Genomic DNA, 12300 nt, shown 5'->3' on the forward strand with positions numbered 1-12300 from the left:
TCCAGTTGATCTGATACAAAGGCACTTAGATAGTGGGGTACTCTGACAAATGCCCTAAAAAAGGAGATCTAGATCAACATCAAAATTTAATGAGTTCATCTTTTCTTAATCTCCACTTCCCCTCCAAGTGTTAAGAAATTTAGCCTGGTGATTTTAACATTACTGACAAAATAAGTGAGGAAAAACATAATAAAATCTTTATGTTACCTCTAGCTTTATTTAGATCACAGTGAATATTTACTTTTGTGTCTGAGCTATTTGGGAAACTGGAGTTCTCTGCCGAGACAAGTACCGTACCCTATAAAAAAAAAACAGTGCCCTGCATCTAGACCAAGATTTAAAGGTTTCTTTCTTTTCCCAAGCTCCATGTGTCCATCAAGTTTCCTAAGATTAAACCTGCATAATATTACGGACAAATATCTGTGTTTTTCCTGTTGTTGCTCAGGGGAAACTGGTCGGTCACGTAATAATCAAGGCTTGTGTGATCATTATCCAAGCAATGAGTGACCACTCATGCCCAAGCGCACCGCAGGGACATTGTGTGCCGAGAATCTGGGAATCTGTCCTGTTCATTTGTTTTACTTGAGCTAGATGATGGCTGAGAGAAAATGAAAGGTGAATGCACAGTACAACGGTCAATTAACACCTTATCAGATTGCAATGATATATAGATTTTTTAGACAAAAAATTACTTGTTTAGGTCATCAAGGTGACACAAGGAGGGCTGTTACAATATACTTTGTCAAATGCTATTGTCCATTCTACAAGACAACTAAATGAAATTGGACTAAAACATTGATTTTCAGAGCAAGTTTGTGATTTGGGCCGCGGGTCCCTTGACAGATGAGAGGCCTAGAAAAGCTACACACATTGTTTCTGTGAAAGAATGAGCCTCCTGAAAATACTGACTGAATACGAATGCTTCAAGAATTTAAACAGTGCTTATTTTTGTTGAGGAGCTGACTGGAAGATGACACCCTCTTTTTCAGTAGCACAGAACTGAATTTTTTTTGTGCAGCAGCCAGGGTTATAATTCATTTGACAGACCCACTATAATGAGCCGGCACAAACAAAGCACCCAATTTCCACTGTGTCCTCTTTTCCCTGGGAGCTGTGATCATAATGACAGGGCTGTTTGTTGCCTGGTTTCATGCTGAATCGTGAACACACAGCTACAGGCCACCAGCTTTTCCTTTCCCACCTGTCATCCTTCAGTTTCTGAAAAAAGAGAACATCATTACATCTTCCTGTTTATGTCACTCACTTGAGAAAAGTGTTATTTGGTTTATGTATTCATTTAACCAGCCTATAAGAAAGGACAACAAAAGGCGATTAAGACGTTTGACTGTCTTCCTTTTTCTCTCCTGATGAAAAAAAAAGATGCAGCTCCTCTAGCAGAGACAGTATTGCGTAGGTTAATGGTGTGAGGATAAACGGCAAGGCAGTTCAGTTGCTTTAAATCCACTTGACATTCAAACTATAACAAGCTTAAAGTAACTCGTGTTTAAGGATTAAAAGGATATAGTTCATACATCATAACATCCTCTTATCTGTGACCGCATTCTCCAAATTGATCTTTTCGACATCCCGCTAATGCCATGTTGTAACTGCAAGACATCATGTAATCATTGAAATAAACCTCATTATAACCCCATGTGTATTGCACCAGCCTAAACAAATAATGTTTTGTGTGCATTTGCTGCCTGTGTTCTTGATCTGATTTGTGCCCTCTCCATTAGTTTTTGCAACACTGGCATGTATCCCACCCATTTATGTCCAGTTGATGGAGCACTCAGCAGTCACTTTAGTGTTGAGGGGCCCTCTCAAGCATATTGGTTTATATTTTTTCATGCACACTTGAATTTTTATGATAATAGACTATTATTGCTGCATAATGGGTTTTAGGGTTTGAGTCTTCATGGAGCCAGTGCAATCCGTTGTTGGTGTTTATATTTCTTGATGCTATTGGTTTGTTACCAAACCATGAATTCAATTAAATGAAAAACAAACAAACACAAATATTTATCTAAGGTTTTAATATTCATCATGATATAATAATATTAGTATTTTGCATTAACCAAAAATATGACCAAACACACTACTTAAAATGTACAAACAAAATGTAAATTTACATAGAATGAAAAATAAGATTTGAAGTTTGTTAAAAATAAGACTGAATGGTGTTGTGAAATATTTATTATTTTAAAATAGTACGTTTGCAATAATCATTACTGCAATTACTATAACTAAAAGAGGTTTACATTTATTTGACAGATGGATAAGTGTTTAAGGTAGACTGGTAAACTAATGAACTTCAGGATATTAAGGCTGGACAGCAAGAGTAAAAAAGAGATCCTGCTACGTCAGAACCAAATCTCTTCCACTATTGGCCAGACTATTTACCTACTGTATTCTGATTGGCTACCCCTGTAAGTTCAGAGGTTAGCTTGTTTGGTAACTTGTGAATTGTTATGCATGAAAGAGGCGCTTTGTCTGTTGATTTTGGAATAGTGGTTGATTATTCACCGTAATGTAACATAACAGTAGTGCACAGAGGTGCTGTCGCTTATTTTTATAAACTGTACGTTAAAGCGTATGTTTTTAGCGGTGACAGTCTGTGCATGCTGGCGTTAGCCGTGTAGCTTTCTAGCTTGGTAGCAAGTACTCTACTGTAAATGTCATATTATATCTAAAGCTGACCTTGTATGTACAGCCAGCTAGAAGACAGTTTAAATTGGCTCTGTCAGAACTATGGCATCAACAAGGCTCCTGTGTTTCATCAATGCGAAAGCAGCAGGCTCGACCAAAACATTAGCCCGAGCAGGTTGCAGTGTGTGTTCCAGGAGAAATGTTTGTAGTTCACCTTCAAGACTGCAGAGCTGCATGCCAGCCTGGGTCATTGATCAGTACGGCACTAATGGAGTTTTAAGGTACACAGATGAAATCACCATCCCCACTATTAATTTTGCCAGTGAAGTGATGATAAAAGTCAGTGCGGCTAGTCTTAACCCTCTGGATCTATCTATGAGGGGTAAGTGATGCATAGACATTACTAGTAATTCAGTCCCATAGGCAAAGTAATAAGAATAAACAGACAAGTGACATGTATTTTAAGTTTTTTTTTTTTTTAAACTTATCTCCTGGCTGTTCACCTTATTAGGAGGCTATGGATCTACATTGCTGAACCTAAGAAGGGATCCATTATCTCTGGTGAGCAACTATAATGAGTTTCCACTCATTCTGGGTCGAGATCTGTCTGGTGTAGTGGTGGACTGTGGATCTGGAGTTACCCACTTTGCTCCAGGAGATGAGGTAGGTGCTTTACTGTGCACTGAGGTGTACAGAATTTGAAGAGCAGACAACCTTACATTACCAATAGTTAGATGTGCCCAAACATTTGACTAGTACTACAGTATATATAAAGTCTATCTTCATAAAGATAACAAAGCCCAGTTCTGATTGATGCTGTCAAAGAGTTATTCTTCTTCTTCCACATAACCCATCCAGCTCAATTGGCTTCTTTCATTGTAAAGGAGCAGTGACTCGATTCAGAGTCCCTCCTGGATTACTGAGCTCCTCACCTTGTCTCTCAGGAGGAGCCCAGACACCTTTTGGAGCAAGCTAATTTTCGCAGTGTGTATTTGTGACCTCATCTTTCATTCACCACCCACAGCTCATGACAGTGAATGTGCAGTTTGGAACATGGATTAACTAATAAATTGACAGTTTGGCTCTCTTCAGCACAATAGTGGTATAACATCTGCATCAGTTTTGCTGCCACACCAGACCGCTCAGCTCCATTCTACACCTACTATCAAAAAGACCATATGATACTTAATTTCCTCCACTTGAGGCAGCAGCATTTATGCAGGTTTTATTTCTATTGATACACTAACTCAGACACCAATAATTGTATCAGAGGTAATGTGGAGTTCACTGCCTTTTCTAAGGTATCTTAGACGTGGAGCCAGGAATCAAACCACCAGTCTTGATATTGATTGATAACTGCTCTATCTCCAGAACCACAGCCGCCCCCAAAAGTAGGCTGGACTTTGCACTAACCCTTACCTGGGGTGCTTTTTATTAACACAACTTTCTAATGTAATGTAATGACTTTTCCAAATTGCTGAGAAAATGTAAGATACCAAACATAAGTATATTGCAAATGAGTTTGCAAGTTTCTTCCTCAGATTGATTTGCAAGTCAAAATGGTTGGGAACAATTGTTTTAACACTCAAAAACTATCATAGATGCTAAGACTAAATTCTTCAAATCCTAAGTAATGGTACATGCAGTCATATACCATAAGCAGGCAACTGCAGGGTTAAATCGTCCCGAGCCATTTCTTGGAAGAAAGACTCTCTGCTCGGTTGTCACAGAAGTGTGACTCATAACAGTCTCAGACGCCTACTTTGCTTTCACCCACATGTCCATATCACTGTCTTCCTTTTGATTGAAATGCAATTATGCAAATTCAGCTTAAAGTGAACAACACAGCACTAAACATTTCCTCATAAACTATTCTGGTAAATGTGTTATACCTGATAAAAAATATCTTCGGAAGCAACTGATTATGAGAAACGACAGGAACAGTCTTCTTCAAGCTTAATGGCTGATTAACTAGATTCAGAGACTGCGAGTAGGCGGTTAATTTAGCTTGTTTTTCACCATGGTAAATGTCATGTTTTTCTTCCAGGTGTGGGCTGCTATTCCTCCGTGGAAACAAGGCAGCCTGGCAGAATTTGTGACTCTAACAGAATATGAGGTGAGTCTGAATAATAAATGATAGTAAAATGAATTGCGTGCATGTTTACGTTGTTGTCTAAAGACTGGTTGTAAAGTAATTTGTACTGTCTATTTTTAGACATGGGGAGGGGGGTGGGCAGTTGATTGACAACTCTTATTTAAAGTGAATGAAAGAACTGTACCCTGGTATGTAATCCTGTTGCAGAGGAAGAAATTAGGTTTAAATTAGTTTGTTTGCAGTTGCCGTTGTGGCAGTAATTACAGGGGCACACGAATCGACCCTAGCAGCAGCTTTGTAGAACTTATTGGGAATTTAGGAGATTGTTCACCTGTTAACATGACTTTGTCCTTCTGGCTCTATTTTTGCAGGTTTCCCATAAGCCAAAGTCACTGAGCCACATAGAGGCAGCATCTATCCCATATATTGCCAACACTGCACTGTCTGCACTTGTAAATGCAGGTGGTCTTTGCAGAGAAAGCTCTTCAGATAAAAGGCAAGTATCAGCCTGATCCTAAATAAATGTGTGCTGAAACTTTTATCCCATGCTGTTAAGATTTAATGAACATGAAATGCAGTATTGGAAGGATGTGGGTGTTATAAATGCAAGTCCCTAAATAAAATAAAGTGTAGTCCTTGAATTAATGCTTTAGTTTCTTTGACATTTTTCTAACTCTTGTCCTTGTCTCAGTTGTTCAAAAGGGTTTCAAATCATACCTCTAACCGGCAGAATTGTAAAATGTTAACTGGTTGTGTAATTTAACGGAACTTTGACTCCTTTTCTGGCATAATAGCTTTCAATCCTGCAAACCCCTTTTTACCCCCTGGGGCTTCCACTTCTTTTTGTAGCTTTGCTTTTATACGTCACAGAGTAGCTGAATGACCCTCTGCTTGCTTGGGTTTTTCCTCCTAGAGTTTTGATCACTGGAGCATCTGGAGGCGTTGGAACATTTTCTATTCAGGTAAGGCAAAGTATATTCCTGTAGCTGCAGGTTCTTTTGACTTACAGGCGTTGAAAGATTGTAAGACAGCTTGCTGTGAGTATATTCCTGTTTTCTTTCTCTGTGCTCTGCCAGCTGTTAAAGGCTTGGGGTGCCCATGTAACCGTTACCTGCTCCCAGAATGCTGAAGGCCTTGTCAGAGGTCTGGGGGCTGATGAAGTGGTGGACTACACAGCAGGAGATGCATTCGAACAGCTTGAAATGATGGAAAAGTAAGAGTTGTTATTGTGCTTTTAGCAATAACCAGAACATAGAATTGTGTGCTGTGGAAAAGGCTATGATTTTTTTTAAAGAGACATATTGGAGGACATGACTCCCAACCCCAGAATGTAATGAAGCATCGTTAGTCACTGCCAGTCTACACGAGGTGCGAATGAAAAGAAATCTTGCAATACTTCTAAAAATCTGTGTGATTTCCCCCTTAAACGTTCAGATTGTGGCAAACACAGACTCACTTTCTTGTTTCCATGGAAACTATGATCATTAAATTTTGATAAAGAAAAGGTATTTCAGGCTAGCAACTTGTTCTTGTTTCTAACCTTTCTAAAACGTGATTTCTCTAAGTTTGACAGCTTGTGCATATACCACTAGGTTTGATGTTATTTTGGACAATGTGGGAGGAGATATTGAGCAGTGGGCTATGGGCCTGCTGAAGCCATGGTCCGGGGCAAAGTACGTCACATTGGTATCACCTTTACTCCTCAACACTGACTCCATGGGCCTGTTAGATGGGACCTTTCACGCTGGCTTCACCCTGCACAACAAAGCCATTCAGGTAAACACAAGTGAAAAACAGAGCACTTCCTTTTCTAGTTGTTTCTCTAAATGCACCAAGCCTTGTTTTTATTATTAATCCCTTATCTGGGATGTGCTCTACAGTTGGTCCCAAACAGAAATGACATGCTTTACCCTCAGGGCCAGGCGAGTACAACATTGCGTTTGTGCACACCTGTTCCAGCACAGCAAATTTCTGTGACAATTTCCTTCCATTCAGATGATAAGATAGGTTGAAGTTCAGGTGGAACTGGAAGGGAAAAATCATGTAATTACTTGACCAAGCTTCATAGCATATTTCCCCTCTGCTGTTATTACGCTGTAGGGCAGAATGAATCAAAGTCCCTTCATTACTGTTTGTGTGTTCTGCTCCTCCAGCTGCACAGTCGGTCGGGTACATGTCATGATTGTAGTGGATGAATGAACAGATGAGGACCGGGTGGAGCTTCTCTTGGGACTGAGTCAAGTTGTTCTGGGCAGGGCAGGTTTTGGTGACAGCAAAGCTGGCAGTGTTGGGAATGGGTACGTGTGCATGAGACAGCGTGTGTGAGTGTGGGCATTAGATGAGATGCAGCGTATCTGTAAGCGCATGTGTTTGCTGCTGACCCAGCAGTATTTGGTGTTTGTTCAGATTGCGGCTGACTATCTCCCCCCCGACAAATACCAGTATTTGTGTCGTTCCTGCCAAGCCTCCGAGCCCCTTTGTCTGCAAGCAGCCAGCTGGTCAGTTTGGTGGGGCTCGGCCGCAGCGGTCACAGCGTCTGTGCCCAGCTCTGGACAGCGAGCTCTTTTCCTTGGGGAGGTCACGGCGCAACTGAGCCCTCTAGTGTTCAAATTCTTGGCAGCATTGAATGATCAAAAAATGTTTTAAGTGCCTAAGAGTTGTCAGAAAATGATGTCACATAAGTTATACAGTCCCTCAATATCAAGCTGTGTTATACTTGCAGTCTTCCTCAGGATACTGTTGGGGAGGAGGGGGAGCGGTGGTCAATTTTCTCTTATCCTAGAATGTTATGGGTGTTTTCATTTGTATAGATCCTTTTCATGGCAATTACCCTGACTTGCCATTACTAGAAAAGCATAATTTCAGCAAGTTCCACAGGTCTCCCTCTTAGAGAGAAGTGCAGGGGAAGTGAATGCTGCAATCCTTAAGGAAATGCAGCCATGATACATGTTGGTGTGATGTTTTCAATATATCTGCTATGAAAATGGTTCTTGTGAGGGTTTCCTCAAGTCAGAATTAGGTGGACAAAATAAGTTATCTGAGTTTGTGCATGGGTTGCATTTTTAGGAACAATAGCTTCCAAGAACAATATTTCCAGAAACATGACAGTATGTGAAAAGTAATGTTTATGAAAGGCAGAGCGTTGGATCTCTCTTTTAATTTAATTTTTCTATTTAATTTAGTCAGCTAATGATGTTTCTGACAAGTGAAAATGGAAAAAAAATGTATTGTATATTGCAAAATATATTCCAAGTGAAAATCAGACTTGATTGGTTGGAAACCTCATATCTTCAGCTGCTAAGCAGTGTAGTAACAGGGGTGTATGCACAGTTTTGATAATAAATCTGTCTTTCATTTAAGTTTTGTGGTCATTTGCTTCTTAATATGTTGTAACTTAAGTCAGTGTCAAACTTTTGTGTTTGTGTTCACTCTTGTAATGCTCTTTGACCTCTCACTTGATTAAACACACTTTCCCCACTTATTGTATTTTAAGTTTTATGCTATTAGAAAGCCACAGAGACTTCTATTCTATGCCCTGTCCGCCTGATTTCTAATTTTTGCCCCCACTCTGTTTGCCTTTTAGAACATAATATCAAATGGAGTCTTCTACAGGTGGGCTTTTTATGCTCCAGATGGCGTCGCCTTGGATGAGATCAGCAAGCTGGTGGATGCAGGAAAGGTACTGTATTGCTTGATATTCATATCAAACCTACTTTCCATTCAGAACCAATGTTACTGACAGAATGGAGGAGATGAAAATGATCTCATAGTGTGGTACTACGAACATACCAAGGATGCTCAACATGCCTTTATTCAAGGGTCCCCTACGGTCTTGTAAAAGAGCATCAAATGCTAGCTATGCTGGTTGGTTGGTGTGCACGGCTGGCTGCTGGGCGATTTGAGTCAGGCGCCAGGAGACGGTGAATGGATTTTTAAACAGTGCTGAGCAGCCATTCGCAAAAGCGCATGGGACTTCTGTCCTTTTGTCCCGGGGCTTACAGCAAGCGGCACACTCAGACCTGTAGCGGCAAGCTATGGACACACACAACCCCCCTTCCCAACCACACAAAACCCACATACGCACGTTCTCCCTGCATGTCCTATTTGCAGTCAGAAGTGTGGATGGTTTCCAGTGACGCCACCGCACTCCAAATTCATTGTTAACAACAAGAGATGCTGACCAGAATAACATGCCCGGCTGCTCGTGTTGTGGGACTAGCTCAGGATTGTCCAGTCTCATCACATTCTAAACCCCTCCCTCATATTTCCACATTTGCAGCTATGAAAGCAGAGATGATATAGCGCTCGCAGCTTGTAGGCATTTACACGCCTGAATTGGCTAATTGTTCCAGCAAATTCTTTATCAAATTAAGCGAATTCTCTCCATCCATTTCTCAAACTTTTTAAGGCAAGAGTATTAAAATTGTGAATGAAATATCCAAACCCTGTCTGGTAAAGTAAATTTAAAGGCTTTATAAAGTTATCAGCCACAAGATTAAAACCACTGACTAGTATAGTGACAAGCACTGCTCATCTTCTTATAACGTGTGCAATGTTCTGCTCAAAGAACACAACAAAACCTGAGGTGTTCACCTAGCCTCCAACCTCCCCAGATGCTAATCTGATGTGATCCATGAGAAGTAAGCTCAATTAATAAAGACCCCACCCCACAGCTCACTGGTCCCAAAGGACGTATTGCTAACATTTTGGTACCGAACACTCCAAGCCACCCTCTGATGGTTTTACCTGCAGGCTGGTCAGGTTACTTTTGTGGTGGCCCATTCAACTGCTTCTCCATTGAGCCTCTCGACTTGGAGCCGGACTCCAACTCCACCCTCTTTGATTGCAGTTGGTAACGTTCGTCCTTGTTCTGCTCTCTGGGAGGCCCAATGTGGGCTGGTGGCCCGCCCTAACCAGAACCTACAAAGTAGAACAAGGACTTCCATCATCAACTGAAATCAGGACGTTGCAGGTGAAGTCTGGACCAAGAGACTTGCAGGAGATTCAGTTGAGTGACGAATAGCCACAAATGTGACCTAGCTGAAGGGAAATGAGACGGTCCGGGCCAGTGTGAACTGGTTAGAAACAACAGAGCATTGAAAATGAACTACTTAATTGTGTCCTGACACACCGACTCATTAAGGTGACATTGTTGATATTTTTCTGCCCTTTGTCACAGATCCTGCCAGTTGTGGAGGCCCACTTTCCATTTAGCCAGGTGCCTCAGGCTTTTCAGAAGTTGGAGCATGGCCATGCAAGAGGGAAGACTGTAGTCAGGGTGGCTGAGGAAGACGACAGCTGGACAGAGACTGTAGAGTCAGAGCAAGATGTGCAAAAAACTGGCCAGTAAAACTAACACGGGGAAAACAGGTGCCAAGAGAAATTCTCTTTGGATTCTTCTCACCTTTTGGAGGCAACGTTTAACAGCAGCAGACTGTGTAATTAAAAAAGAAAGGTCATGTGCAACAGACATGAGCATGAGCTGCGCTTGTAATTGAAGCAAGCCAAAGGTTGTAGTTCTTGTGGGAGAATACACTCTGATGAAATATCATGGACTTTTCGCGATGTGCTTGAGTTATGCTGTGTTCATTTTATGAAGTTACTATATATTAACTGCTGACTATTAAATGCCAATCAGGTCAGCATCCAGCCAGTAATGATAACCAGGCTTCGGGCAACTTGCCGATTGCTGCAATTTATACAATGTGGAGTTGTATAATGAAGCAAGTGTGTTATAAACAGTTACCTGGAAATGTTTCTCAGCTGAAATCGAGCGGACCGGAACTTTCCGCTCTTATTTGTGCTGTCGCCATAATAAGTCATCATGGCAACTGGTCAAAATGTCTGTCACCACATGTGGAACTAATTTATCCGAACAGAATATGTCGGTTCAATATTTGAAGGACAACATAAATAAACTTCACTTCTGAAACATTTAGTTTCTACGTTGATTTACATCAGTTGCAGTTCAGTCTGTTGTGTATTGAAGACATTTATTGACAAAAATAGTTTTATGACTCAGATAACAAAACAATCAGTTCTGTACAATAAAGACAAGAAATTATTATTTTTTTGTTTGTTTGCTCATGTTGCATGCAGCTGGAATGTAAGGCAGTACACAGATCGTTGCTTAAAAAGATACAAAAAGATTAACACTGTTTAAGTTAATCAAACAGAAATTGGAACAGATTTATTCAGTTTAAAAAAAACAACAACATATTAACCCTAAGATATATTCTGGAGGCTGAAAAATGTAAAGTATTTCAAGTTCAGAGCCCACTGTTTGTACGTTCAGTGAGTGTTAATACATTCTCATCCAGGGTGACCTCGTCACACATTTGACACTTCTGCTGGAAAAGGTTGGATACCTCAGATGACCTTGCTCTTGAACACACACTGAGTCTCCAACAGAGCTGTGCCTCACTGCTATTCCTCAGTTCAGCGGTTTTCATATAATTTCCACATCCCACCTTTGTTGTAGTCTATTTGGATTGAGTGTGTTCAGAATCACATGGTTTTTGTCATAGTGAGAACCACCTAAAAGAGAAGCAATTTTCAGTTAACATACAGATATTTACACATCTATGCATACAGTATTTATCTCTGTGGCCAATGAAGTATCATCTATAATGGGGTGTCTTCTCCACTCTGCTGTGGCATGAGTTAACGTCTTCATATTATTTCCATTATCAAAGATGGATGACACGATCACAGCCTGTGAAATGTGATCAAAACTGAGCACTGTTGACAGTTACAATATAACAATTATGAATACGGCTGAATTCAGAATGCTTAGTACAACTCATTCAGTGAAGGATTCTTGTTGTTTATGCTAGCATTATTTAGTCCACAAGGTGTCACTAATTGACAGCGATACAACTACATCCCTCTACATAAATGTCTTCCTTCCTCAGGAGATTATTGTAGGAGACTATAAACAAGGTTGACTATTGTTTAAGTCACATTGGCAGACTGGAATAAACCAAATTTGGATATAAATCTATGCAAAGTGGACATGCAGGACAGTTATCATACCTTTTATGCCATCATTAATGGAAACGGTTGTTAGGATTTAAAGTACCTGCAGTTGTTAGGATTTAAAGTGTGTGGATGCTCACCTTTGATGTCCAGGACAAGGTCGGCAGTGGGGGTATAGCGAATAAAGCCCTCAGGGGTGATACTCCACAGGTGGATTTCAGCGTCCGTGTCCAGCGAGAGACCCACTCGGCATCCTGCCATCATGACACTGCCGCTGGGAGTCAGACAGCACTCCTCCAACAGCTGGACATGAGTAAGTCAGTGATAGATAAAAACACATTTCAGTATCATTAAAAAATCAATCATCTAGAATTTCCAGTCTTAAATATTAAAACATGTTTATAAATGTGAAGTGATTTTTCTCAGCGTTGTAGTCCATACCAATTAGTGAGCTGTTTCTACTTCAAAAATAGTATTTATTCAACATGTGTTTTAACTCAAAAGATAAGAAAAGGGTCTGAGGGCTGACAAATTAAGTATCAGTCACCTGTATTGAACTGACGTCCCCCATCTTTAGC

General features: G+C 40.6%; 2 protein-coding genes across 3 annotated transcripts in view; one reads left to right on the forward strand and one right to left on the reverse strand.

Annotated features, from left to right (window-relative positions):
• The first annotated feature begins 2412 nt into the window (after positions 1-2412).
• On the forward strand, positions 2413-10678 carry LOC140266627 (reticulon-4-interacting protein 1 homolog, mitochondrial-like). The gene is made up of 9 exons (XM_072361658.1): positions 2413-3031; positions 3161-3312; positions 4697-4765; positions 5116-5240; positions 5658-5706; positions 5821-5957; positions 6337-6520; positions 8328-8423; positions 9924-10678. The coding sequence occupies exons 1-9, from the start codon at positions 2752-2754 to the stop codon at positions 10092-10094; spliced, it is 1263 nt and encodes a 420-aa protein (XP_072217759.1). The 5' UTR covers positions 2413-2751; the 3' UTR covers positions 10095-10678.
• A 289-nt stretch (positions 10679-10967) lies between these two features.
• Positions 10968-12300, reverse strand: part of LOC140266626 (uncharacterized) — a 28371-nt gene continuing 27038 nt past the window's right edge. For both annotated transcript variants that reach the window (XM_072361657.1, XM_072361656.1), the window contains 2 exons: positions 11863-12025; positions 10968-11281 (listed from right to left, as the gene is read on the reverse strand). In XM_072361657.1, coding sequence (XP_072217758.1) covers positions 11193-11281; positions 11863-12025 — 252 coding nt within the window. In that variant the 3' untranslated portion in view covers positions 10968-11192. The remainder of the gene's footprint in view (positions 11282-11862; positions 12026-12300) is intronic.

The sequence above is a fragment of the Leuresthes tenuis genome, unplaced genomic scaffold, assembly GCF_036924035.1.
Source record: "Leuresthes tenuis unplaced genomic scaffold, fLeuTen1.0.hap1 SCAF_13, whole genome shotgun sequence".
In the NCBI taxonomy this organism is placed as follows: domain Eukaryota; kingdom Metazoa; phylum Chordata; class Actinopteri; order Atheriniformes; family Atherinopsidae; genus Leuresthes; species Leuresthes tenuis.

Bases quoted from the DNA above. Each gene is read 5' to 3' on its own strand.
- LOC140266627 (XM_072361658.1), top strand. From the start codon at position 2,752: ATGGCATCAACAAGGCTCCTGTGTTTCATCAATGCGAAAGCAGCAGGC. The intron at 4,766-5,115 runs GTGAGTCTGAAT...CTATTTTTGCAG, and splicing joins TGACTCTAACAGAATATGAG to GTTTCCCATAAGCCAAAGTC. The intron at 5,241-5,657 runs GCAAGTATCAGC...TTTTCCTCCTAG, and splicing joins GAAAGCTCTTCAGATAAAAG to AGTTTTGATCACTGGAGCAT.